This window comes from Trichomycterus rosablanca, chromosome 14, assembly GCF_030014385.1.
Source record: "Trichomycterus rosablanca isolate fTriRos1 chromosome 14, fTriRos1.hap1, whole genome shotgun sequence".
Lineage (NCBI taxonomy): Eukaryota > Metazoa > Chordata > Actinopteri > Siluriformes > Trichomycteridae > Trichomycterus > Trichomycterus rosablanca.
Window position 1 is genome coordinate 16,327,810 of NC_086001.1, and position 26,705 is coordinate 16,354,514.

At 38.9% G+C, this 26,705-nt stretch overlaps 1 protein-coding gene across 2 annotated transcripts in view; it reads left to right on the forward strand.

The window, feature by feature from the left end:
* nrxn2b (neurexin 2b) overlaps window positions 1–25,937 on the forward strand; it is an 810,738-nt gene extending 784,801 nt beyond the window's left edge. The window contains exons 17-20 of one of the 2 annotated variants that reach the window (XM_063008257.1): window positions 15,340–15,662; window positions 17,365–17,437; window positions 22,069–22,074; window positions 24,688–25,937. In XM_063008257.1, coding sequence (XP_062864327.1) covers window positions 15,340–15,662; window positions 17,365–17,437; window positions 22,069–22,074; window positions 24,688–25,556 — 1,271 coding nt within the window. In that variant the 3' untranslated portion in view covers window positions 25,557–25,937. Of the gene's footprint in view, window positions 1–15,339; window positions 15,663–17,364; window positions 17,441–22,068; window positions 22,075–24,687 lie in introns of both variants that reach the window. The other variant, XM_063008256.1, reaches the window with a different exon arrangement.
* Window positions 25,938–26,705: the final 768 nt, after the last annotated feature.

The following is a 26,705-nucleotide window of genomic DNA, read 5'->3' on the forward strand; positions in this document are numbered from 1 at the left end:
ATATATTTTGTACTATTATCTATGGACTGCAGGCCATATAAAACGTATATTAATAAATTACACCATAGGGTACTCAGGACACCAGCGCAGAGATTCTAAACTCCCAGGTTCGAGTCTTGGCTCTGCTACCGGTCGGCCGGGCGCCCTCTAGCAGGCATAATTGGCTAATGCCTACAGCAGATAAGGTGCCCTCCAGAGGGGTGGGGCTGTAAAAGAAACCTGGTTGCCCAGGGCGCTTGCACAGCAGTGGAGGAGCGCAGCGGTCGGGCCGTGGCCTGCCGTGCGCGAAGCCGGCCTCACATGCAAATCCACCAAGGTGTGGGTGTATAAGAAGGGATCAGTAGACTGCACATGCATCGGCGGGAGTGTGTGTTAGTCAAGTCACCACCTTTTTGGGCACCACTAGGGAACCAGCAGCAGATTGACTATGCTAAATTGGGAGGGAAATGGGGTAAAAATGCAAAAATAGAAAATAAATAAATAAATTACACCATAAATGTTTATCTAAACCTATATATATGTTTGGGTCCATAGAACCCTAATATTGTGTTTTCAAATATTAGGAATAAACAGTTTTATTAGGAGTGTGATGTTTATGTGTTATAACCTTGTATAGCTGTTGGTTATGTAGATATTTTGTTGTTGTTGTTGTTGTTGTTGTTAGATTCTGCGACCGCTGTTGTGCGTCTCTAGTCACAAAGAAATCTAAGTGTATCTGCATGAATTTGTCAGTATGTGTGTACGGGGATTCTCACTTGTCCTGAGCAGCTGTGCACTTTTTGGTGTGGTAATACAATCAGTATTTAAAAGTCAAACACAAATATATTTAATAAGCAATAATTACAGCAGCAAAACACTGCTATTAATGCATTGATATAAAAAACATCAGAAAATATGTTTCTTGTGTACTATGGAAAAGCTGTTTATCATTACATACTGCAATGTGTAATTAAATGTACTGCAGATTTGTTATTTGCTTATATTTAATGTGACTGTCCTATAATTATTTAATAAGGTATGGAAATTTTAAATTCAACATAAATGTCTCACCATGTAATAAATAAATGACTCAAATCATTTTCTAAATAAAATTTATTAATTTTCTAACAAAATTTAACAAAAAAAGTAACTTTAAATGTTCATAACCTGCTAAAATGTTTATTCCTAAATTGTTTGACAGTGAGATCAAATTGTTGAATCTTTTGTTTTTGTTTCTTTTCCCCAAATTCTCTAAAGGAAACTTTGATAATGAGCGCCTGGCTATTGCCAGACAAAGAATTCCATACAGACTTGGTCGGGTAGTAGACGAGTGGCTACTCGACAAAGGTAATAAACTCCATTAATCCCACTTAACCTAACCATCTAATTAACCACATCTCTGAAAGAGGGGCAGACCCAACATAGCTGGTTGTAATTTCCAGGCAAAAATTTAAAAAAAAACTGATCGTCTTATTTGGTCAACAAATGCTCAAACAAAAAGACAGAAATAAAAGAAATAAAGGATAGTAAAATACGTCAAGCAATTGTCTAGGACATCACTGATAACTAAAATATATTACACACATCCAGCAACAATTTTGAGCCTTAAGCTTAAATACAAATAACCTCTTATGAATACTGTATTCATAATACATTAGTTCATATAAAAAGGCCTATAATTAGGAAATGCGTTGAATCAGCTGTGTTACATGACATAGATCATAGATCAACTCTTTAGTAATGTAGCTTTTCAGGACTAGGGTCTGATATCTCTTACTCAAAGCATATAGTAGTTAATTATAATGTTTAGGTCCCTTGCCTGAACCATTATATAATGCTCTATAACATTACTGTCTCATCAACCCCACCCACCTGGTGCCACCATGGTTGAAAAAGCATTGTTAAATTTCACTTTAGAGTGGCAAAAAACTAGACAAAGTGGCTTAATGGCCGCCCTTCATATGGAAAACAATTATCAAGTGCCCATCTAATAGAGAAAATGTGCATCACAAGTGCCTTTCTTGCTATGAATTATGATATGCCCTTTAGAGCAAGAAAAATCAATAATATGTCCTAACGAGTGTGCTTGCAATAGAAAAGGGTGGCATTATAAAGAGTATTCTTTTCCGCCCCTACTTGACAGTGTCCTACTGATGAGATGTCCCCAAAATGAGATGCAGTGCTGTACAGGGTACTACAGCTGAGAAAACATGAAGAAGTGCACAATTAGGTGCTCCTCCTTTAGAAAGGCGCCCCTCCAGTAGATAAAATGTGATGCAGTGCTGCAAAGGGTGTCACTATGGGTGTGTTCGCAAAAGCTAGGGAGCTCTCTACATAGACAGCATTTTACATCATCCTACGCATGCTCCTGAGAAGGAGGCTGTTCAAAATCCTAGATGCCTTAATATCCTCACTAGTTAGGCATTTTAACATTTCAATGTTATTTTGACTCAAGAACGAGTGAGCATCGGAAGCGTCCTTAGTGATCAAGGCAATCCCAGCATTCAGTGCGGCAGCTCTTCTCTCACAGAAAAATTTAAAAAAACATGGCTGACGGGGCGGAGAAACGAATGTAGTTACTTTCAAACATAAATAAATTATTCTTGTTTTTAAACTTGTATAAACTTGCACAAGTGTTTTTATTTGCAAATTCGGGCTTGTCAGCTAATTTAACCATTTTCGGTACACGAAAGGAAGATGTTAGTTGACATGCTAGCGCGCTGTGCCACCCCATGCCATTGGTTCGAATAACCTGACTTATAAGTCATTGACTTATTAGAATCCTCTCTACTGAGGCAGCTGCCTATGTAGGCAGTAAGACAGCAAGGCAGCTCATTAGATTTTCGAACACACCCTATATGTGTAAGAATGTTTCCTAATGGATACCCATCACAAAAAATAATAAGATAAACTTGACATTTTCTGTGGGTGCTTTTCTGATGATAAAACCAAACTCTTGGAGTGCTCGCTTATGCCTAGTTCACACTACACTTTTTTTTGCCCTGATTTTCGCTCGCTGACTGGTCGGCGCTAGATTTGTCGGCTCGGGACCAACTCGGCGTTCACTCAGCGATTGAAACTCAGCTCTCGATTGCTATGTGAAAACTACTTAACAACTCGATCCGAGCGGCTCGACCAAAGAGAGATTTCTAGCTTGTCAAAAATCTGGATCCGAGTTGCCCGACTGGAAATGAGTGCTATGTCGAACAGCCAATGAGAACGCAAGATATGGTGTGAGGGGAAACGTAGGGGAGGAGTGTTAAAAGGTGGGACAGGGGCATAATATAGTTTATCGGGATATTATGCCCCTGTCCCACCTTTTACACTCCTCCCCTACGTTTCCCCTCACACCATATCTTGCGTTCTCATTGGCTGTTCGACATAGCACTCATTGCCAGTCGGGCAACTCGGATCCAGTTTTTTGACAAGCTAGTTTATATCAGAATACATCGACACACACACAAGTTTTACACTATTTCTAATCTTATCGTTCTCTACAAAACATAACACCAACGTTGCATTGCAAAAATAGTAATTAACCTCCAACTCACTATAGAACAATCCAAGCCAAATACACTCAGATTAATTTATTTTTCCTCTTTGTTTTTATGCTACACATCAGCGCACAAACTTTGATCGCTCGCTACTTGTTGACGTGCATTTTTGGACGTGGTATCATTAAACCCCTCGTCACTTCTCACATTTGTTTTCGTGACAAAGCGTAGTTTGGGAGACCAGACAAGCTCGCCTGTGATTCCAGTTGGTGATAGATGGTGTAGTGTGAAACCCCCTATCTCCGATCAGTCGTGTAGTGTGAAATGCACACTGACTTGAAAGACTCCCAATTACAAGAGATCCAGTTGTGTAGTGTGAACTGTACAGCGACCTGATAACTTGGAAAGTCGTGTAGTGTGAACTTGGCATTAGATGGCCTTTTAAGTGAAAAAAGTGCCCTTGCAATGGAAAGAGAAAAAACACTGAAACAAATGAGATGCAATGCCCTATAGCTTTCCCTATAACATGCCCTCTAGTGCAGGTTTTCCCTAAGTGGGTACTGTAACCAAAGTCAAGTATGCCGCTGAATACGTTTGATAAACTTTACTATCTCAAGTCACTGAAAGTGCATGAGAAAAGGCAGAGTTTATGTGGAGAAAGAAAATCTTGTCACCACATTTCATATTCCATTTAGCATATGCTCTCCAATCTAGAGATGGCATTTTAAATAAACATATATATATAGAAAAAAACAAAAATCTAATATAGTGTGACAATTAAGGATCAGTTAGGGACAATTAAAACATATTGAAATCACACATTGAAAACCTGACATTTTGTAGTACAATTACATTGTTGAAATAAAAATTTTAGTTTTTGGTCACAATCACCAAAGGTATATTTGGGGCAGCAGTAAATAAAGAGAACACCCTCCCAAGGCAAAGATTTAGGGAATCATTGCAGAGGTAGGTAAAAAGAGACTTAAAAATGTGACATAGTCAATAAGGTAGCTGAAAAGAGATTTTACTACTGTAAAATTACCTATTCATTCTTTTATAAAATAAAAGTAATTGTGCACTTACATTAGCAGATTTTATTTAGCTATTTATACTTTAAAAATCCACTAAATATGTTATTTAACCATGGTTGACCAAAATAATAAAAAAAACTTTATTATATAGTGTCACCCTACATCATTAAGTCAAACACATACTATAAAACAAGCCTTGTATATTTGAATTAATACAAAATTTGTAAAAGGTATTTATAAAGGCTTTAGCTAGACCTGAAAATAAATTTGATTAGATAATATATCATAAATGTTTATAATGTTCATAAGTACAGAATTCATATGCCATTTAATGATTATTGTGCACTGCACAGCTGGTATGTGTAGCATGGTAAACATTGTTTACTCCTAAATATGGTTTTCCTGCAAAATGCTAAGTTTTTACAGCTTGAAATGGGACTGCACCTCTTCAGAGTATTAACCCTATTATAATCCACACATAACATTCCCCTAACCTCCCTGCAGTGTCTAACCAAGTGTCCCTCATTACAGTTTACTTGGCTATTGAAATTGTTTATCATTTATTTGAATTATAGGGGCATGTTTGGATAATAACAGTTCTAATTCACATTCTGACTAAATAATATCTTTAAATATTAAAGGGACTAAATAATAACCATGAAATTGATTGAACTTTAACCCTTTGAGTGCCAACACCCAACCCTGTGTCCATGTGCCCCTTTGTTTGTGATGCATGTATAGTTCATTTCTCAATTTCTTTGTCCTTTGCAGTTCTCATGCCCATGTTGCCTCCTATTTCTCTTTAATAAAAATGGTATAGTCAACATCTCTAGAAGAACACCAGCGATATCCAACCTAAAGAGCATCTGTTCATGTATAAATGTGAAGTATAATTGCAATGTAAAGATATTTTAGACTTAGTAAGTCATTAGATCTAGGTTAAATTAACAGTCAATTAAAAATTCTCTGTAATTCTTGGATGTGATATAAAATTTGAACACTAAATTATCTGAAATGCTTAATTAGCAACTTAGAACAGGATTAGTAAAATATCACTTAAATCACTTAAAAAAGTTTAAAAAAAAAAAAAAAAAACTTGAAAGGACAAGCTTATACAATTTGAGTGAATTTTATCATGGCAACTCCTAATAATGTGACCCAGTGGTGTGTATGACCCCCGTGTGCATGTATGCACTCTCAGCAACATCTGGGTATGCTCCTGATGAGATGGTGGATGGTGTTCTGGGGGATCTCCTCTCAGACCTAGATCAGGGTATCAGTGGACAGCTCCTGGTTGCTTATTTGTACAGTGCTTTTTACAATAGACATTGTCCTTAAGCGTCTTTACAAAATTCAGGACTGACAGACCAAAAACCTGTGCTAAGCAAGCCAAGGGTGACAGTGGCAAGAAACAACTCCCTTAAATTTACAGAAAGAAAGCATGAGAGGAACCAGACTTAGCAGTGACCCATCCTCCTTTGGTGGGATAATTTGAAAGACGCTTCTGTGGTTCTTCTTGGCAGTATTTGATGCACTGATACATAACCACCCAGAGATTCTCAATTGGATTCAGTCTAAGGAATGTGAGGACATTTCAATGGAATCAATGCCTTTGCAAGCCAAGAACTGCCTAAACACTCTGGGCATTTCTGCACCGGAAGGAACTCCTCAAACAGTTGGGTTGATGCCTATGGCTCTGCCCAAGTCTTGTTGTGTAACGGCCCATGTCCTGGTATCTCCTCTATGCTCTTGAAACTGTACTAGTAGGAAAAAAAATGCTTGCATATGGATGTGCCATCCTTGAGCAGTTGAACTATCTGTGCAACCTGAAAAGACAGCAGGTACTGCCTTATGCTGTCAGTAGTAATAAGGACACTAACAAATGCAAAACAAGAGAAGAATCAGCCAGTAAGAATAAGGAGAGAGTAACTGTCTGTGGAGTGTCACGATAGCACAGTGGGTAGCCTTGTTGCCTCACAGCAAGTAGGACCTGTTTTTGATTGCCTGGCTGGGCAGACAGGGTCCTTTCTGTGTGGAGTGTTCTCCATGTTCTCCCTGTGTCTACATGGGTTTCTTTAAGGTGCTCTGGCCACAGTTCAAAAACTTCAATTGCACCAAAGCAGATGCAACTGATTTATAATTACCTATGTGACAGTGTCATTATTTTTTTAATAGGCCTTCAAACCGGCCACCAATGAGAGTGCACTGGCAAGTTCACCTCCCAATGGCTAGGGAAGGGCATATAGCATAAAACAGTGCCAAATAAGATATGCGGACCAGAATGATCCGCTGTGATGACCACTAAAAATACAGAAGCAGCCAAAGAAAAAAATAGGAGAAAGAGGGAGGAGCATGAGGAAGAGGATTTATTATTATAATTTTTTTCTCTTAACTCAAAGGGTTAAAGCCTTACGCTCTTTCTACCAGAAAGTTATAAAGTAAAAATCATCAGGTTAACCAACATGTAACCACAACAACAACAAACCCAACCCCATTTTAAACAATGAGAGCTTTAACCTTAATAAATCCCTTTTAAATACCATATTCCAATTGGATTGCCATATGATTTAAACCAACAAAGAAGCTCTCAGTCATAAACCTATTTCTAAACTAACATAACCATTTACAATTTGGAATAACTTTCCAAATTCCACCTCTGTCTACACATTCCTAACATTGTCTGAACCCCACTTAAACAGATGCTAACTAAACCCATTTAAAAAGTGTTTAGAAACCTAACTAAACAATACTGTCCTGTCTGCCTCGCCCTGCAAACTCAGAGGGTTAAAACCTGACAGTTTGTGCAAATTTTTAATTAAATCATTTGATTTCTGACCTTAAATTATTACATGAGAAGATGTTAAAAGTTTTGGTTGTAAAATTAAGGTCCCTTTAACATTTATTGTAATGATTATTCTGGTTGTATTTGTATTAGCTGTTGTTCAGTGTGTTACATAATCATTTTAAAATATGGTATGCAGTTTCTGTGATGTCAATTTTATTGCCATCTACTGTATAACTTTATTAATATATGTATACCCTTTATTGTTATAGGTCCTTGCTGCATATTAAATTGTACCTTTGTTGAGTCTCTCACACAGCATCCATCTCTATAAAATATCAATTTAAACTTACATAAAAGTATAGTTTGTATGGTTCGTTTTCATTACTGGTACTTTATTTCATTACTTTGTTTCTCATTTTTATTTTATTTTTATTTGCCAGGCAGAATACATTATGGCAGTTATTGTGTGTTTTTATCTAATCTTATTCACACAACTGGAAGAATAGGCCAGAAAGTTGATGCAAGAAACATAATTAATTACAAATAATTATAAATGCACCGATCAGCCATAACATTAAAACCACCTCCTGGTTTCTACACACACTGTCCATTTTATTAGCTCCACTTACCACATAAAAGCACTTTGTAGTTCTACAATTACTGACTGTAGTCCATTTATTTCTCTACATACTTTTTAGCCTGCCTTCACCCTGTTCTTCAATGGTCAGGACCCCCACAGGACCACCACAGAGCAGGTATTATTTAGGTGGTGGATTATTCTCAGCACTGCAGTGACACTGACATGGTGGTGTGTGTTGTGCTGGTATGAGAGGATCAGACACATCAGCGCTGCTGGAGTTTATAAATACCGTGTCCACTCACTGTCCTCTCTATTAGACACTCCTACCTAGTTGGTCCACCTTGTAGATGTAAAGTCAGAGACGATCGCTCATCTATTGCTGCTGTTTGAGTTGGTCATCTTCGAGACCTTCATCAGTGGTCACAGGACGCTGCCCACGGGGTGCTGTTGGCTGGATATTTTTAGTTGGTGGACTATTCTCAATCCAGCAGTGACAGTGAGTTGTTTAAAAACTCATACCAGCACAACACACACTAACACACCACCACCATGTCAGTGTCACTGCAGTGCTGAGAATGATCCACCATCCAAATAATACCTGCTCTGTAGTGGTCCTGGGAGAGTCCTGACCATTGAAGAACAGGGTGAAAGCAGGCTAAAAAAGTATGTACAGAAACAGATGGACTACAGTCAGTAATTGTATAACTACCAAGTGCTTCTATACAAAAAGTGGAGCTGATAAAATAGACAGTGAGTGTAGAAACAAGGAGGTGGTCATAATGTGTATCTGATTATTAGCTGTTAAATTCTGGAAAATGTTATTTTTATAACAGCATGGCTTTTACACAAACAATAATGTCAGCTGCAAAATACACTGCTCAAAAAAATTAAGGGAACACTTAAATCACACATCGGTGTCCTGGGGGATGTCATCCCAGGCTTGGATCAGGGCATCAGTGAACTCCTGAACAGCCTGTGGTGCGACCTGGCAGCGTTGGATCCACTGATACATAAAGTCCCAGAGGTTCTCAAATGGATTCAGGTCTGGGGAACGTAAGGGCCATTCAATGGCATAAATGCCTTCATAATCCAGGAACTGGCTACACACTCTGGCCACATGAGGCCAGACATTGTCCTGCACCAGGAGGAACCCAGGGCCCACTGCACCACCTAAGGTCTGACAATGGCTATGAGTATTTATTTCATCTTGGTACCTGTGGTTCCGAGCTGTGAGTATACCTGTTTCTCCTCGCACAAAGGAGCAGGTACCAGTCCTGCTCCTGGGTTGATGCCATTTTACGGCATTCTCCTCGTGTAATGGTCTGTGTCCTGGTATCTCCTCCATGCTCTTGAGACTGTTCTGGGAGACACAGCAAACCTTTTTGCATCAGCACGTATGGATGTGCCATCCTGGAGGAGCTGGACTACCTGTGCAACCTGTGCAAACCAGTTACCGCCTCATGCTACCAGTAGTGACAAGGACACTAGCAAAACACAAAACTAGAGAAGAATCAGTCAGGGAGGATAAGGAGAGAGTATTTGTCTGTGGCCACCACCTGCAAAACCATTCCCTTTTTGGTAGTTGTCTTGCTGTTGCGTCTCTGGTGCACCTGTTGTCACTTTAATTTGCATCAAAGCAGGTGAACTTGATTCACAATCGCTTATGCTTCCTAACTGAGCAGATTGATCCCTGAAGTTTAACTAACTGACTTCGTATTATACTGTGATGATTAACAGTTCCCTTAATTTTTTTGAGCAGTGTAATTTGCAGCTATATATAACAAATGGTGTAATATATTGCATATTTAGAATGGAAAATAGAGCATTTTTTCTACTAGTCCCAGATGTTGAAGTCCTTACTTAAAAAAAATAATAATTAAAAGCTTAAAGTAGGAGGACTGAGGACAGTGACACTCGTGTTCCAGCAGCTTTTAATTTATGGCGGACATGTTTTCTTTGGACAAAAAAGAAAATATTTTTGCATTCTAATAATTCAGAAAAAGAACAGTTGCAGAATTTATTGTAACATTAAAAACCACGATGTGCATCTTTCACAAGGGTTAAATGCTAACTTCTGACGTATAATAAGAAAGCTAAGACAAATTCTTCCACTTATTTCAGTGTAATACACCATAATCACATAGCAGAAACACATTAGCCCACCCACTTAAACAACAACTCATTGAAAGTTGGAGGGGGCTGAGTTGAAGGAAAGACATCTGAAGGAGGATTGGGACTGAGTTTAGTCTACAAGTTTAGTGGTTGTAGTGGAATTGGAATCAAGTTAGCAGGGAAGTCAGGAGTGGAATGAAAATTAGCAGTAAAAAGAAAATTGGAGAATTGTCACTCATTAGTCTCATGCAAAAAGATTGCTGTGTCATTAAAAATGAGATATAATGGCTTTTTCTTTACATTTTGATTGGCTTCGTCTGACTAATTAATGGCCATGTGATTTATTTGCTTTTTTATTCTGGTACATTATAAGTTATATACGGTGACCAGGAACGATATGCCAAAAAGAAGAAACTACCAGATGTTTCCTAAATTAAAAAAAAAGAGCACATGGCAGAAATCTAAGATGCAGTCTATAATTACTGCGTGGGCTGTTAAGTGTATGTATGTATTAAACTGTATGTGTGTGGGGGGGGAGATAATGTGTTATTATGCTTTAGTGACTAATGCACAACTTACAGGTTTGGCACAAAGAAAAACAAGAACAAATTTAACAGAGCTTCCTGAGTGTGCATAGGTTGCCTGAAATCCTGCCAAATTAAGTAGGTGTCAGACCAGTGACTAGGTGCAAAGGTTGCAATATTGTATGTTTGGATCACTTTGAGATTGTTCTGCATAGTCAACCGGGGGTAAGAAAATCACACTAATTTTAGCTTAAATTATGCCAGTGGGCACTCTAGCTGATTATGCTATTTCTGCTAATAGCAAAACGCTATTTATGTCTGTAACAGGTTATAAAAGTTTGATTTTAGATATTTAATATACTATTCAACCATTAGTGGTGCAGTAGAGGAAAACATATGCATTTTATTTTTATCAACATTTTTATCCTGGATTGAGCTTTGAAACCAGATCTCAGAAACCACCCAAGCACCCTCAGAGGAAAAACAAATGTTCTCAAATATCCTGACATGTTCTTTAACTATGTAGTTAAAGTTCAGGTTATGCATCTACTCAAAGTAATAATCAAAATAAATTCTAAAGTAAAATGTTAGAACAATAAATCATATTAAAATCAGAAATTAAGGAATGGGCAAAAATTCATTTTTTTGATGATGATTCTAAATAAATGTACTTTAATTTAACATTGGATCAGAGTGAAATTTAAGCAAATTCCCCAAAATGTGAAGTTTTTTAGTCATTTTACTCATCTTTACCAGGGGTACAAAATACATGTGCAGGGAAGTGTAATCCAAAAACCCATTAAAATGGTTAATTAATAAACTGATGGAACAAGAGTGTCACTGTCCACTGTCTGAGATCACATCAAAAACTAACAAAAGACAAGAAGGCCATACCACAAACTACATTTTAAACAACCAAGTCAATAATTAAAGTCTTTCGATTTAAGCTAGCTATGCCCATTTTACTTAAAGTAATGAATACCAGGTTTGTGATAGGACAGTGTTTTTACTGTGGACCGGGACCTAGGTGCATTTAACATTTGATAAAATCAGAGACTACCTTTTTCTTTGATCTGCTTTTTGTTTGCACTCATCATATGTAAGAAATTTTAAGTAATAATTGTTATACAGAGACCGGAAATGTGTGAGAGACCAAATAAGTTGTGATGTATTTTTCTTTTCCAATAATAATCTTGAGACTCCTGGATGCAGTACATACACTGCTGTAAACTGAGATACTTTACCCTCTGTTTGCAGTGAGGAATTATCTCATGTAATTATATGGCTTGTAAATCATCTGTATAATCATAGCCTGAAGTCATCAGCAGTCCTCCTGGGATTCAGACAGATGAACTGTTTATGATCTCCCATAGCTATTGACACAACTTCATAAAGACTCTCAGATAAATCTGTCACTCACACTGTGACAAGAGCACGAAAATCAACCTGTGTAGCATTATACACACTCTAAAATCAATGTGGTGTGATACAAACAAGTCAATTAAGTTAAGAATAGTCTTGGTCAGCTTTAATACTAATAAAGGATGAATAGCTAGAGTACTGTCCTATATTGTTTATTCTGTGTAGTATACAGATAAATACAAGCACACATAAGTAAATAAAAAAGTCAAGGTTAGAAGAATAAATACATACAATTAAGAGGAATATCTACATACCTGTGGTGATCCCAAGTGCTAATAGGAGCATAGACAGAAACAGTTAAGCTTTTTAATTTAACCTATTTTTCTTCCAACTGCTAAAGGATGTCATAGGATGTCAAAGGATGGCACCTTTCTAAGAACTTAGATCATGACATTTCTATCCAAAGCTCAACATTAAGCTATTGAGTTCTAACACATAAAATGTTTAAAGACAAAAATAGATTTTCAGTTGCCACATTCAGAACTTGTCCACAGGTTTAACAGGACAGGCCAAGTACAAATCTCATTTCTAGAGAAATTAAGACATTTAGTAAAATGCAGTGAAAAGAAGAATCTGCGATTTGTTAATTCTCTTGAATCTTTATTTAATTGACAAAAGAAAAGATTTCCAATGTTTTACTAATCATTGCATTTTGTAAATATTGTGGCATCAGCAAGAAGGAAGGAAGCATTTTCTATCTTTTACTTGTAGGAGGCAGCTCTTCATTAGGTACTGCTTCTGAGTTAGTAACAAAAGCATAAAGAAGAGACCAGATCTTTCACTATGCCTAAACAAGCACAGATCGGGCTTGATACAGTACTTTATAGTCAGCGAGGTGTTGGGGCAGACACCGCTCCTGCCAAGGCTAGGCAGGCTGTGGCAGTGTAGTGGAGCCCGCTGAAATTGGTGGACTTTCGGACTTAGCCTCTATTAATCGTGGCCAATACAGTGCAAGTCTATCACAGTGGACGACCACAGTGCGCTGTCACATATGGACACGAAAAACTCTGAAAGACACTCGGGCACCATGTAAGAGCCCTCCCAGGAGCTTTGACACCTGGGTTCAAACAACCATACCTGAGCACCCAGCTGAAGCGGCTCTTCCCAAGAACTCACGTTGTCACTTCTGCTGCTGGCGGCTGATCTCGTGAACGGCATCCATCCTGGCACTAAGACCATGTAAATACGGCAAACACCCCTGCCCGGCAACTCTGTGGCCCCTGGGGCCTATGCGTCCTTTGAGTGTTCGCTGCATAAGTCCAATTAACGAAACGTTCAACTCTGTCATTTCTCGACTCTGTCATGGCAAACAGTGTGACCGCAGGCAAAATGCTTCTGTCAACTCCAGAGTTTTTCCAACTGCTACGTTGCCAAATCTCCCGGACGACGCCCTGTTTGTCGTGCTGCATTCTGTAGTTGCTTAGCTGGGGTGCGCTGTTCACAGCCTTAGTAGTTTCCCCAAGGTTGGCAGGTTCCTCTCTGATGGACATCTGAGCATCTGTCTCACCAGTAACAGACCAAGTCAAATCCCGGTGGCGGATGCCCATCTCACACCTGCCTGACGTCGCTTTTGGGCAGGACCCAACAGCAGGTCACAGCAGCAATACATTTGAGCCTGTATCCACTAACGCTCTGACCTGCATGCCTTCTACTGTGCACACTAGCCAACGCCTATGGTGACCTAGGGTGAGGTAGCACAATATTAACACATTTTGAATGTGATGCCTGCAACACACTCCAAATCACTTGAATCTGAGGCAAAATAAGAGTGAAAAGTTTATAGAATTTTTAAGCAACAATGTGGATTCATAGACACAGAGTACATGTGGTTGACTGGCCTGCCTGCAGTCCAGATCTGTCTCCAACTGAAAATCCATGGTGTATCATGTAAAGAAGAATAAACCAACTGTGACCACGGACTGTTGAGCAGCTAAAGTCAAGCAAAAATGGAGAAGAATTTCACTTGCACAACTGCAACACTTGCACAACTGCAACAATTAGTGTCCTTAGTTCCCAAACAATAAAAAGGTCTTATTAATAGGAAAGCTGACAAAACACAGTGCTAAACATGCCTCTGTCCCAACTTTTTGCAGGTATTAAATGTGTTGCAGGCATCAAATTCTAAATGTCTTTATAGTACCAAAATACCCGCATTGTCATCACTGTACATCCTGCCCAATTTGCACAGTATGTCAGCTGTCCTACCAGGAAATAAGACAGTGTACTCAACAAATCATGGATCACAAATGACATTAAGGCCTTGCTGAACATGAAGAAGTGGACCTTTAAGGCTGGTGATAGGGATGACATGAGGAATATTCAAAGGGAGCTGAAAATAAGAGAGAGTAAAGAGGACTAAATAAGAAAAATGGAGAGCAAATGTCAGCAGGGTAAGATGAAAGAGGTGTGGACTGCCAAGCCATCGTTAACCTAAAGAGGGCTTAATGAGAGCAGATGAGCTAAACACTTTCTTCAATAGGTTTGATAGTGGGCCATTAGCAAAAGCAAAGAGCAGTGCCAAAGACTAAGAACCCCAAGAACTGAATGAAAGACGGAGTCAATAAAGAGGCTTATGCTTGGTCACCTTAGGACCCCTTATAGTTTGCCTATTACCCACATGTAAGGGATAGGAAGCTGTTATGTTCCTGCTGCATAGAGCATACTCACACCTGGAGATGGCAGGAAGCACTGTGAGAATCTTGTTCTTTGACTTTTTCCAGTGCCTTTAACACAGGGATGTCCAAACTCTGGCCCACGGCCCATTTGCGACCCTTTACCATATTCCTCACCCTTTTAGATAGGTAGCTATTAATAATAATAAGAAGAAATAGGGCAGACTTAAACAGGTACATGTAATAACTAAATAGATGAAAATAGGGGAAAAATTCATAGTCTAGGTTCTTTTATCAATCGCATCAAGTACCTCTAAAGCCATGGTCTGTTTTTCTTTATACCTACTTATCTGTCCATCCTCTTCTTCAGTGAAATACTGAAAAAATACCTATGATTTACCTTATCAGAGGTCATTGCAACTGTTAGTATGTCAATGTAAAGAAGAAAGTAATAGAAAGAGGACTGACATTTGCAAAGTACTGTAGATTAAAGAGAAACAAATCTCTCTTTTTTTGTAACATGCTGCAGGTCAAGTTAGTGAGACACAGAAATTACATTTAGAAATTACCATTTATATGAATTGTGTTCTGCCACGGGTATAAAAGATTTTAGGCTCTTGTGTTATTAGTGTGATTGCAGTAGGTAATCACACTATTGTTATTTTAATACTGTGTTTTGTTCAGAATCCAAGAAATCAAAAACATATGGTCTTATTTTCTCTACTTTTTCCTTTTCCATTCTTTCTTTTTCCTGCTTCTCCTTCTTTCTCTACTCTATTTGTCTGCCTCTCTTCTCACAGGTCGACAGTTAACAATATTTAACAGCCAGGCATTCATAAAGATTGGTGGTGGTGAAAAAGGAAGAAATTTTCAGGGTCAAGTTTCGGGTCTTTACTATAATGGCCTGCAGGTACTGAAGCTGGCAGCTGAGGGGGACCCAAACGTTCAGGTGCAGGGCAACCTGCGTCTGGTGGGAGAAGTGCCCTCTGTCCTCACTACGGATACAACATCTACCACACCACTTGCAGATATGTCAACAACAATTATGGAGACCACCACCACTATGGCCACCACCACCACCCGCAAACAGCGCTCGCCTACTATGAGAGATACTGTTACACAGGTAAGAGCAATGGGGTACAGGATTTCCCTGGTGAGGTGTGCAAATATTAGTATTAACAAGAGGTGCTTTGTAGTGATTGGTGTTGTCATGTAAGCCTACATATAGACTTTGTGAGGGTGAAATGAGAGTATTCGGACGCCACCAACTGCATGACCAAAAGTATTCGTACACCACCAACTGCATGACCAAAAGTGTTCGGACGCCACCAACTGCAAGACCAAAAATATTCAGACACCACCAACTGCAAGACCAAAAGTGTTCACACCTCCACCAACTGCAAGACCAAAAGTATTCAGACACCACCAATTGCAAGACCAAAAGCGTTCACACCTCCACCAACTGCATGACCAAATGTATTCAGACGCCTACCACTGCTAAGCTGCAATCACACTCACATTTTTTTCAGGAAATGCATCTCTATAGTTATTATTATTATTCAATCTGTTTTTTTTTTTTTTTTTGTCCGGCTTTTTTCGTCAGCAATTTTCGAGATATTAACACCATTCCAACTCTAAAACGTCCGGCCTATTGATGAGATGACTGTTTGTATACAGCTTTTGAATACGTGCCCACCATTCAACGACCATGCTAGTTTTTATCCCCCTTTTTTGTCCCATTCACTTCTAACAATTTTCAAAGGCAGGTTAATCTACTGTACTTCTTCTCAACCAATAGCTTGGAAACACACACATTCACCTAACTGACCAAAAGTATTCAGACGGCACCAACTGCATGCTTGCAAAGACACACTCACCTGCCTGAGCAAAAATACTCACACCTTCACCAACTGTCTAAGCACACGTATTTACACCATTTTCAAATACATGATAGCATACACACAATCTCCTATGTTAGTGAATGTATTTACATTCTGACCAAATGTAGGTGTCTTTTAATGTACAAAAATGTATGGGAGTATGTCAAGGCATCAGGCATCAGGTATGTGCACAATGAGGACCCTTCCCATATTGACTATGGTCCTACCTGTCCCTTTACTTCTTATTGGGGCAGAACTATTAGTCAAGTGGCCAGGTTCTCAAAAGCCTGCAAATTAGTTGCCCTGCCAAGATTCCATCCACAACAGACAGATGGAGAGAGTCCATCAGAACCAATACAAACACTTTGGTATTTAGTTTTGACCAGTCCTTCATCTTGTTTCAAACATCTGTTTTAAGCTAAATCACTGAGGCATTTATTTCTGGCATGTCTTCGTTTGAGTGCCAATTTGTTTCACAACCCATGTTACCAGAACACTGTCCTTCCCTCTGTGCAGTGCTTTGTCAGTCACTGCAAGCAAGTCTAATGTAAGACTTACATTGTTTTCCAAACCACCCATGTTCCCAGAGCAGGAGACTGATGCAGACCTTCACTCTGTGCAGTGCTTTGTCAGTCACTGCAAGCGAGTCCAACAGAAGGCTCGTAGCAGAATGACTGCCACCAACGAAAAGAGGCATCTGGGCCCTTCTTTCCATTTGGGGCAGGGAGTTTAGAACTAAAGTTTTTCAGAATTGAAATCCAAAACCATGACATATGTGAATTACAACTGTATGTAAACATTTAAGTGTAATTGAAGAAACATCGATAAAAAATAAAATCCACTTTTTATGTCTAATTTAGGGTTAAATAAAAAAACAGTTATTGCTTTTCGAGTCGTCTTACAAAAGTACCACCTTAATGAACAAGTTTTTTTTTTTTAATTCAGAACACAGATGATCTGTTAGTAGCATCAGCGGAATGCCCTAGTGATGATGAGGATCTGGAAGAGTGTGAGCCTGGTGGTAAGTACATTGTACTCAAGCTGTCTGTAGGTCAAAATTTGTGTTTTAATGATTTTTCTCTCACTGAATGTTTGGAACACATAATTCTTTGTCAACAAAAAGTTTTTTGTGGGTCAAAAATACAAATACAGCACCTCAGTATTCTTTTATTATATTGGTAGTTTTTTGGTGTGAAAGTTATATTGTCTTTTAGCTTTCTGGCCTGTGATTATGACTATAGCTGGTGATTTATAAACAGAAAAATAGGGTTGGTTTCACTTCAGCCATTGAAAAGTACATGAAATATTGATGTTTTGCCAAGGTCATGATTAAAAACCCCAAACCATAACACAAACCATATGACAGTAAAAGCTTTGTTGTATTCTCTAACTTAACTAAACTAACATTTAAAATCTTTTTTATTAGCAAGGTATACATTCTTAAGACACAAAAATCAATAATCAATAAAATAAAAATAATCAATAAAAAACAATAAATTCATTTGTTCTGAGAAATATTAATAAAAAAAAGGATTGTATGTATATAATTAGTTATTTTTTAAATATCTTTTGACACATGCACCATACTTTTGTTGTCTGAGGAGGGTGGCACATGCTTTCCCGAACACATGAGAGAGAAATAATAGTTGACACTTTTCGTAAAATTTTGACAATTTATTGTTTTTGGTCATGGGGAGGGGTCAAAGATTATGTGAAAGAAAGTTATAATGACAGACATATGTATACTTTATTGTTTTCACTTTTCATGGTCACACCTATTTCACACCTGTCACCATCATAAAACCCTAATGCTACATCCTGATGTAAAATAAACAGGACTGCTCAAAGGTTATAAGAAAGATTGAAAGATGAAAGTTACGATGACATATTTATATATTTACATTATGTTCTTCTAAAAATATTCATCCTTTACTTTATTACACAGTCAAACCTGTCATGCATACACCTGTCTTACTAAAAAGTTTTACATTACATTAAAACACACACACACACACACACCACAACCACCACCATCACAAATAAGGCATAGTTTTAGGTATAGTGCTGTTTCCTTTTTTGTGAATAATGAAATACATTACTGGGATTTATAAAAAGATTGCACTGCCAAATTAAATGTTATACAATGTGGATAAAGGTGCAACATGCATTTTCTTATTAGCTGATGTTAATATTAACTTGTATATAGTACTACACACTACATACATACTTAATCGCAAAATAAAAAAGTTACCAAATAAATTTTTGCTGAAGTACAATTATTGTTGATCAATAATTTAAGTCAAATGTTAAAGTTTATGAAATTAACATTTAGTGAAAATGTTTGTCAATGTTTTGGTAACTTACATTTTGACTTAATAAAGCTGATATCTGTAAAGTAAAATTAGACACTTTATATTGTAGAAGTTAAACATAGATTGTACAAAATGCATATTTTGACATGTTGATACCTTTATACACAGTTGTTTGTTCTTTTAGTTCATGTTAAAAGCTACCATTAGACAAGTTTTGATTGACAGACAATGAAGATTTTGTAATATTTAACTAGCAGTGGAAATGTGCAAGAATTCCTGAATGCATGGTAAATGATCAAACATGCATTTTTACTGTAACTGCATTGTTATAACATTAAACTTGATATATAATGATACTGTTAATACTGTTATGAACATGATGTATTTTAACTTAAAGCAGAGTACAGTAAAAGACAAATCAATTTCATGTTTTTTGTGCAAAACACTAAGTGGATAAATTTAAAACTATATCTTCACAGTCCAACCCTGTTTGAACAGGTTTTACTTACATAACCAGTGAAGGGCAAAGGTTTATTGTACAGTCAGCTTGGTCATATTTATAGAACAGCAATAGACTAAAAGTATCCAAACAGTCAAGAGTTTATGCAGGCTATTGACTTGGTAAATAAGTGTAAATAACAAGTGTAAATCATCATTTTTAAAACATACAAACTGAGCAAAAAAAAAGAGAAAGAACAAATGTACCAGCTGAAAAGTCAGTTTGTTTTATGAATTTGGCACAGTGGTTGGCAGAGCTAATGGACTCTAGACTAGACCTTAAGTCACCATAATTTTAGAATCCAGTTTAAATAAAAAAATTTAAGATTTTAAACATTTTATTCCCAATTATTATTATTTTTTCTTCCTGTGAAATGTCTGTGATGTGTGTGTTGGACTGGGGACGAAACCTAAAAAGAACTGTGTTATTTATTTATTACATTTTGAATTGCCTTATTTTTAAATGCAGTTTTATAAGTAAATGCTATGAAGCAGATGTTTAAATAGTATTAGTCTTTTTAGGCTTTATGATTATGATCGTGAGGTTTATTATTTAAGGTTTTGTGCTGGGTGTAAGACAGGTATATGCGGGACAGGTGTGACTGTTTAATAAACTAAGGATGAATGTTTTTAGAAGAACATATTGTAAATATATAAATATGTAATTGTGATTTTTTTTTCTTTCATATAACCTTTGACCGGTCTTCTTATATTGTACATTAGGATGTAGCATTAAGGTTTTATGGTGTATTTTATATCTGTTAATGTTAATTTGCAATATTTTAAACACAATTAAGAACTGTGGTGATAATGTGACCATGATAATGCAAGGGATTTGATGAGATCTCAGTTTTCAGTGGTGTTAGTATATCATCAATTGGTCGACGTAAAATGCACATTTAATATTCAATCCACATGTCCAAAGAAAGTTGCTTTTGTCATTCTAGATTTCTTTCATTCTTTTGTTTATTGGGGTGAACAACCTACAAATGACTCTGTGTAGCCCTAAAATTCCTAGACAAATTATAGTCATGGCCAAGACTTCTGTGTGATTTACTGTAACTATTCTGCTTTAAATGGCAGGCAGTGTATTTATTAATCTTTGCCCTAGCTTCATAATGAATGAAGACTAAGCAGGCTGGACTACCTATATTCTTCTGAAATTTACAGAACAAAGTATTTTAAATGATTTAATTGTATTTTTAGTGTTCAGTGTTTAGCAGTACAGTTGTACATGTAATGCATGAAATTTTGTACTTCACAAAAAACATATTTGGTAACTTTTTCATTGAAGTATCTATTTAGTGTGTAGATCTATATTAACATCAGCTAATACAAAAATGTATGTTGTACCTTTATCCACATTGTATACAATTAAATAACAGCGCAATCTTGTAGTGAATGTAGTGATTCCAAGTTGAGGCAGAATTCTGTGTAGCTGACAATTAATATATTAATTAGCTGACAATTAATATACAACTGAACATAGAAGAATTATGTGGACATTTAATCATGAGCTTTTTAGGCATTCCATTTTAAAACTCTTAGCATTATTATTCAATTGCCCCCCTTTATGACTATAAACTTCTCCACTCTTTGGGGTAAAGCTTTTCACGAAAGATTAAGGTGAATGAATGTATGCCTATTCAGGCAAAAGTGCATTTGCAAGGGTCAACTTATGTTTAATAAAGAGAACCAGCCTACAATCACTATTCCAATTCATCCAAAATATGTAAAGCAGGGGGACGCACAGTGCACGCTGGTAGATCACGGCTCATTCAAACAGGTCAACGTGATTGACATAAAATATGTCCACTGTTTCTTGTGATTTGTTACCAGAGCTACGCCTCAGCCCGCCTAAAGAGTCAGAGTCAGTCAGAGAGTCAGAGAGGTTTTATTGTCATTTCAGCTACATACAATTACATTTTGAAACGAAACAGCGTTCCTCTAGGATCACGGTGTAACACGGTACAAAAAGTGCAAGACAAAACAGTGTAAGTACAACAATAAATACAAAAAATCCTATAATAAATAACTACAAAAGATATTCCTAATTATCCCTAATCTAAACAAGTAATTAGAAGACAGGACTAAAGACAAGTGTTAGTACATGATGGTGAATAGATGATACAATGGTTCATGAGGTAGTGACATGTTGTACATTAGCAGCGTAAGATTAACAATGGAGATAAGGTACCTAAAAAGTAAATAAGGTGCAAAAATACAAAAAGACTTTTCAATATTTGAATAAACAGTAAAATTGGCAATGGAGGTAAGGTGCCTAAAATACAAAAAGACTTTTCAAGTTGTGTTGTGTTAGTCTGGTTGTGTTAGTCCGGATGCTGCGGTATCGTCTCCCAGACGGGAGCAGAGTGAAAAGTCCATGTGATGGATGGGTTGGATCGTCCACAATGCTTAGAGCTTTGCGGATGCAGCGGGTGTTAAAAATGTCCGTAAGAGATGGAAGAGTGACCCCGATGATCTTTTCAGCTGTCCTCACTACTCGCTGGAGAGTCCTGCGGTCCGACGCAGTACAGTTTCCGAACCAGACAGTGATGCAGCCGCTCAGGATGCTCTCGATTGTTCCTCTGTAGAACGTGGTGAGAATGGGGGGTGGCAGATGAGCTTTCCTCAGTCTTCTCAAAAAGTAGAGACGTTGCTGGGTTTTCTTGGTGATGGAACTGGTGTTGAGGGTCCAGGTGAGATTCTCTTCCAGATGAACACCGAGAAATTTGGTGCTCTTGACGATCTCAACAGATAAGCCGTCGATGTGCAGTGGGAAGTGGTCCCTTAGTGTCTTTCTGTCAATGACCATCTCTTTGGTTTTATCCACATTCAGAGACAGGTTGTTGACTTGGCACCAGTCCGTTAGATGTTGTATCTCCTCTCTGTACGCTGACTCATCGTTGTTGCTGATGAGTCCCACCACAGTTGTGTCGTCTGCAAACTTAACGATGGAATTCGAGCTGTGCATTGCTGTACAGTCGTGCGTAAGCAGAGTAAACAGCAGTGGACTGAGCACAGAGCCTTGGGGAGCGCCGGTGCTCAGTGTGGTGGTGCTGGAGGTGTTCTTACCGATCCGGACGGACTGAGGTCTCTCGGTCAAGAAATCCAGGATCCAGTTGCAGAGAGAGGTGTTCAGGCCCAGCGTGCTCAGCTTTCCAGTTAGATGCTGAGGAATGATGGTGTTGAATGCTGAGCTAAAGTCTATGAACAGCATCCTGACGTAAGTGTTCTTTCTCTCCAGGTGTGTAGAAGCCAGGTGGAGTGTAGTGGATATGGCGTCATCCGTTGAGTGGTTAGGACGGTACGCAAACTGCAGTGGGTCCATGGTGGGAGGCAGTAGTGTCTTAATATGCCTCATGACTAGTTTCTCGAAGCACTTCATGATGATAGGCGTGAGTGCTACGGGACGATAGTCGTTGAAGCATGACACAGATGACTTCTTTGGCACGGGTACGATGGTGGTCATCTTGAGGCACGTTGGAACGATGGCGCTGCTCAGGGAGATGTTCAAGATGTCAGTGAATACATCTGCCAGTTGGTCTGCACATCCTTTGAGCACTCAGCCAGGAATGTTGTCTGGTCCAGAAGCCTTCCGTGGGTTGACTCCGTGCAGAGTTCTCCTCACGTCCGCTGTGGTGAGACGAAGCACCTGGTCGTCACAAGGTGGGATCATCTTCCTCGCCAACATGTTGTTCTGTGCCTCGAACCGAGCGTAGAAGTCATTCAGCGCATCTGGAAGGGAGGCATCACTGTCATAGACGGGTGGAGTCGTCCTGTAGTTGGTGATGGCCTGGATGCCCTGCCACAAGCGCCGTGTGTCACCGCTGTTCTGGAAGTGGCTGTGGATGTTCTGGCCGTGTGCGCGCTTCGCTTCTCGGATTGCCCGGGACAGTCTGGCTCTCGCTGTTCTCAGAGCCGGCTGGTCACCTGCTTTAAAAGCGGAGTCTCGGGCCCTCAGCAGTGCACGCACCTCTGGAGTCATCCACGGCTTCTGGTTGGGTCTGGAAGTGATGGTTCTAGTGGTAGAGACGTCCTCAATGCATTTGCTGATGTAGCAGGTCACTGAAGTCGTGTACTCCTCTAGATCAGTGTAATCGCCGTATGTTGCAGCTTCCCTAAACATGTCCCAGTCAGTGCACTCAAAACAGTCCTGAAGAGCAGAGATGGATCCTTCTGGCCAGGTTTTCACCTGTTTCTGTACAGGTCTGGAGCGCCTGACGAGTGCTCTGTATGCTGGAATTAGCATTACAGAGATGTGGTCTGAGTATCCGAGGTGGGGGCGGGGCTCCGCCCGGTACGCACCGGCAATGTTTGTGTAAACATTATCCAGCGTGTTCGCTCCTCTCGTAGCAAAGTCCACATGCTGATGGAATTTAGAGAGAACAGACTTGAGATTTGCATGATTAAAGTCCCCAGCGATAATAAACAGTCCGTCTGGATGAGTGTTCTGCAGTTCGCTGATGGCTCTGTAAAGTTCGCTCAACGCTTCCTTCGCCTTCGCGCTGGGTGGAAGATACACCGCGACAATAAGCACGCTGGTGAATTCTTGTGGTAAATAAAAAGGTCTTTAAAAAATTTAAAACTGCAGCAAAAACTCAGTTAGAAAATACACAAGACATACAATTTGACCATGAGTGTTTAACACACAATACATACATAGCAACATAGCAATAAATTTTAGGGACTAGAGGTTATTTACAAGCTGAAATTTCTGGTGAAAGAGTTGATTATGTTTTTGGGGGGTATCTGCGAATATTAATTTAATATAAGGAATATTATATATATAAAATATAATAAGGTTATAATAAGTCCTCTCCATCATCATAATGCCCATGGGGAAGAGGTATTAAATGCTTTATTAAACTTGTGCAATAAACACTGAATGGCTATTTTGAAGACATTTAGAAACTGGAGTGAACATTGTTGATTACCATTCAGGAACTATCTTACACAGCTTTCTTTTTGTAATTTTTTTTTTCATGCAAAAATCATGCGGCCAATTTGTTGATGTAAGTGACCTGTACTATATGGTTTACTATCTTGTTTAACACATCTGATTTGTGAGAGTCAGAATATTTAGTGGTTAGTATTAACATATAGCACTGTTTCTATACCATAGTATATTTAAAAAATAACCTGACTAACCATAACATTGGATTCTGTAGTTTGCAGCTTAGAATAGTTAGTAAAGGTAGCTTAGTTCAGATGGCTTATATACACAAAATAAACCATGTTTTGTAACTGTGTACTGTTACCATATAAATTGATATTAGATCAGTACAGATGTAGTCAGATATAATTAACATTTACAAGAAATCACAATTCACTAACTAAACTCACTAACCTCATTTTAAGTCATAGTACTTTTGTAATAATAGTTCTGCTTGTGTTCTGACTGTGTTTTGCTCAGTTTTATACTAACACTCTTTTTCCCCATCTGTTCTTGTCCTAGGAGGTGAACTAGTGTTGCCCATAATAACCGTGGATTCCCTAGATCCCCCTTCAGTTGCAACACGCTACCCAGTAATACCTCCACCCCCTACTTACCACCCTTTCCTCACACTGTTTGAGACCACTAAAGAGTCTCTGTCCCCATCAAATGGCCATGCACCATGTCCTCTGGACCAGGAGGACTGTGATGAGACCATGGAAGTCTCGGCTTACGGCTCGGGAGAGATGACCGAGTCGGATGACGAGGACTATTACAAAAACTCCCCCCTAGTCACTGATCGTACTGTGCTTCCACCTCCACCCACAGTAGCCGAAAACCCACGTGGAGATCGCCACGTTTCTCACCACACTCCTATCTCCGAGTGGCCCCTACTCCCATCTTTTCCTACTCAAGCCCCACCCCGGCTTAGACATGGCATTAATAGTGGTTCCAATATCCCGGCAGGCAAAATGAACACCCGTGATCAGTTCCTCTTGCCACCTGTTCAGCCCTCTGGTGATCCTGAACATGGCGGGCGACACAGACACATTCCTGGTATAACCAACTCTCCCAATTTCCCCACCACAGAATCCTCCAATCCAAACAGAGGACCACCAGGAGCAGTCGAGGTGATCCGTGAGTCCAGCAGCACCACAGGAATGGTGGTAGGCATCGTTGCAGCGGCCGCCCTGTGCATCCTCATCCTCCTGTATGCTATGTATAAATATCGCAACCGTGATGAAGGATCGTACCAGGTGGACCAGAGTCGTAACTACATAAGCAATTCAGCCACTCAAAGCAATGGCACACTGGTGAAGGAAAAACAGTGTGGAACTACCAAAACGGGCACCAAGAGCAAGAAGAACAAAGATAAAGAATACTATGTCTGAGATCAAGCCTGGTGGGACAAAGGCTGGAGGAGAGAGAGAAAGATACAGATGAAACAGGGAAAGCGTAATACTGCTATTTGTTGTCACTCACATATCTCATCCACACATCACTGTTTGTCGTCCTTGTTCCCAGAAGATGAAATAAAAACAAGAAAAAGAGGACCAGGAGTATCCAAATCTGCTATTTCCTCTCCCACTTCAATCCCATTCCTGGGCCATATCTGTGCTCTTGTGTAACTGCTAAGTGGATTTCCACTTCACACCAGTGTTATTATAGATACAATTTTAACAATTTTCATTCAGTTTAATTTCAATTTATTTCTTTTAGTTTAAAAGGTTTTTTTGGGGGTTTTTTTTTAATAAAACCTCATTCTTTTTGTGTGTTGGTTTGCTTTTAAAATTTTTGCTTATTTTTTATTTTAGAAAAACTTTTAGGGCCAGATTTTATTTATTTTTATTTTCTCATCTTCTGTTTCTTTGTAGATGATATACACTGATCAGCCATAACATTAAAACCCACTCACTGTCCATTTTATCAGCTCCACTTACCATATAGAAGCACTTTGAAATTCTACAATTACTGACTGTAATCCATCTATTTCTCTACATACTTTTTTAGCCTGCTTTCACACTGTTCTTTAATGGTCAGGACCACCACAGGACCCCCACAGAGTAGGTATTATTTTGGTGGTGGATGATTCTCAGCACTGCAGTGACAATGACTTGGTGGTGGTGTGTTAGTGTGTGTTGTGCTGGTATGAGTGGATCAGACACAGCATCGAGTTTTTAGATACCGTGTCCACTCACTGTCCACTCTGACACTCCTACCTAGCTGGTTCACCTTGAAGATGTAAAGTCAGAGACGAGTCATCTATTGCTGCTGTTTGAGTTGGTCATCTTCTAGACCTTCATCAGCGGTCACAGGATGCTGCCCATGGGGCGCTGTTGGCTGGATATTTTTGGTTGGTGGACTATTCTCAGTCCAGCAGTGACAGTGAGGTGTTTAAAAACTCCATCAGCGCTGCTGTGTCTTATCCACTCACATACCAGCACAACACACACTAACACACTACCACCATGACAGTGTCACTGCAGTGCTGAGAATGATCCACGACCTAAATAATACCTACTCTGTGGTGGTCCTGACCA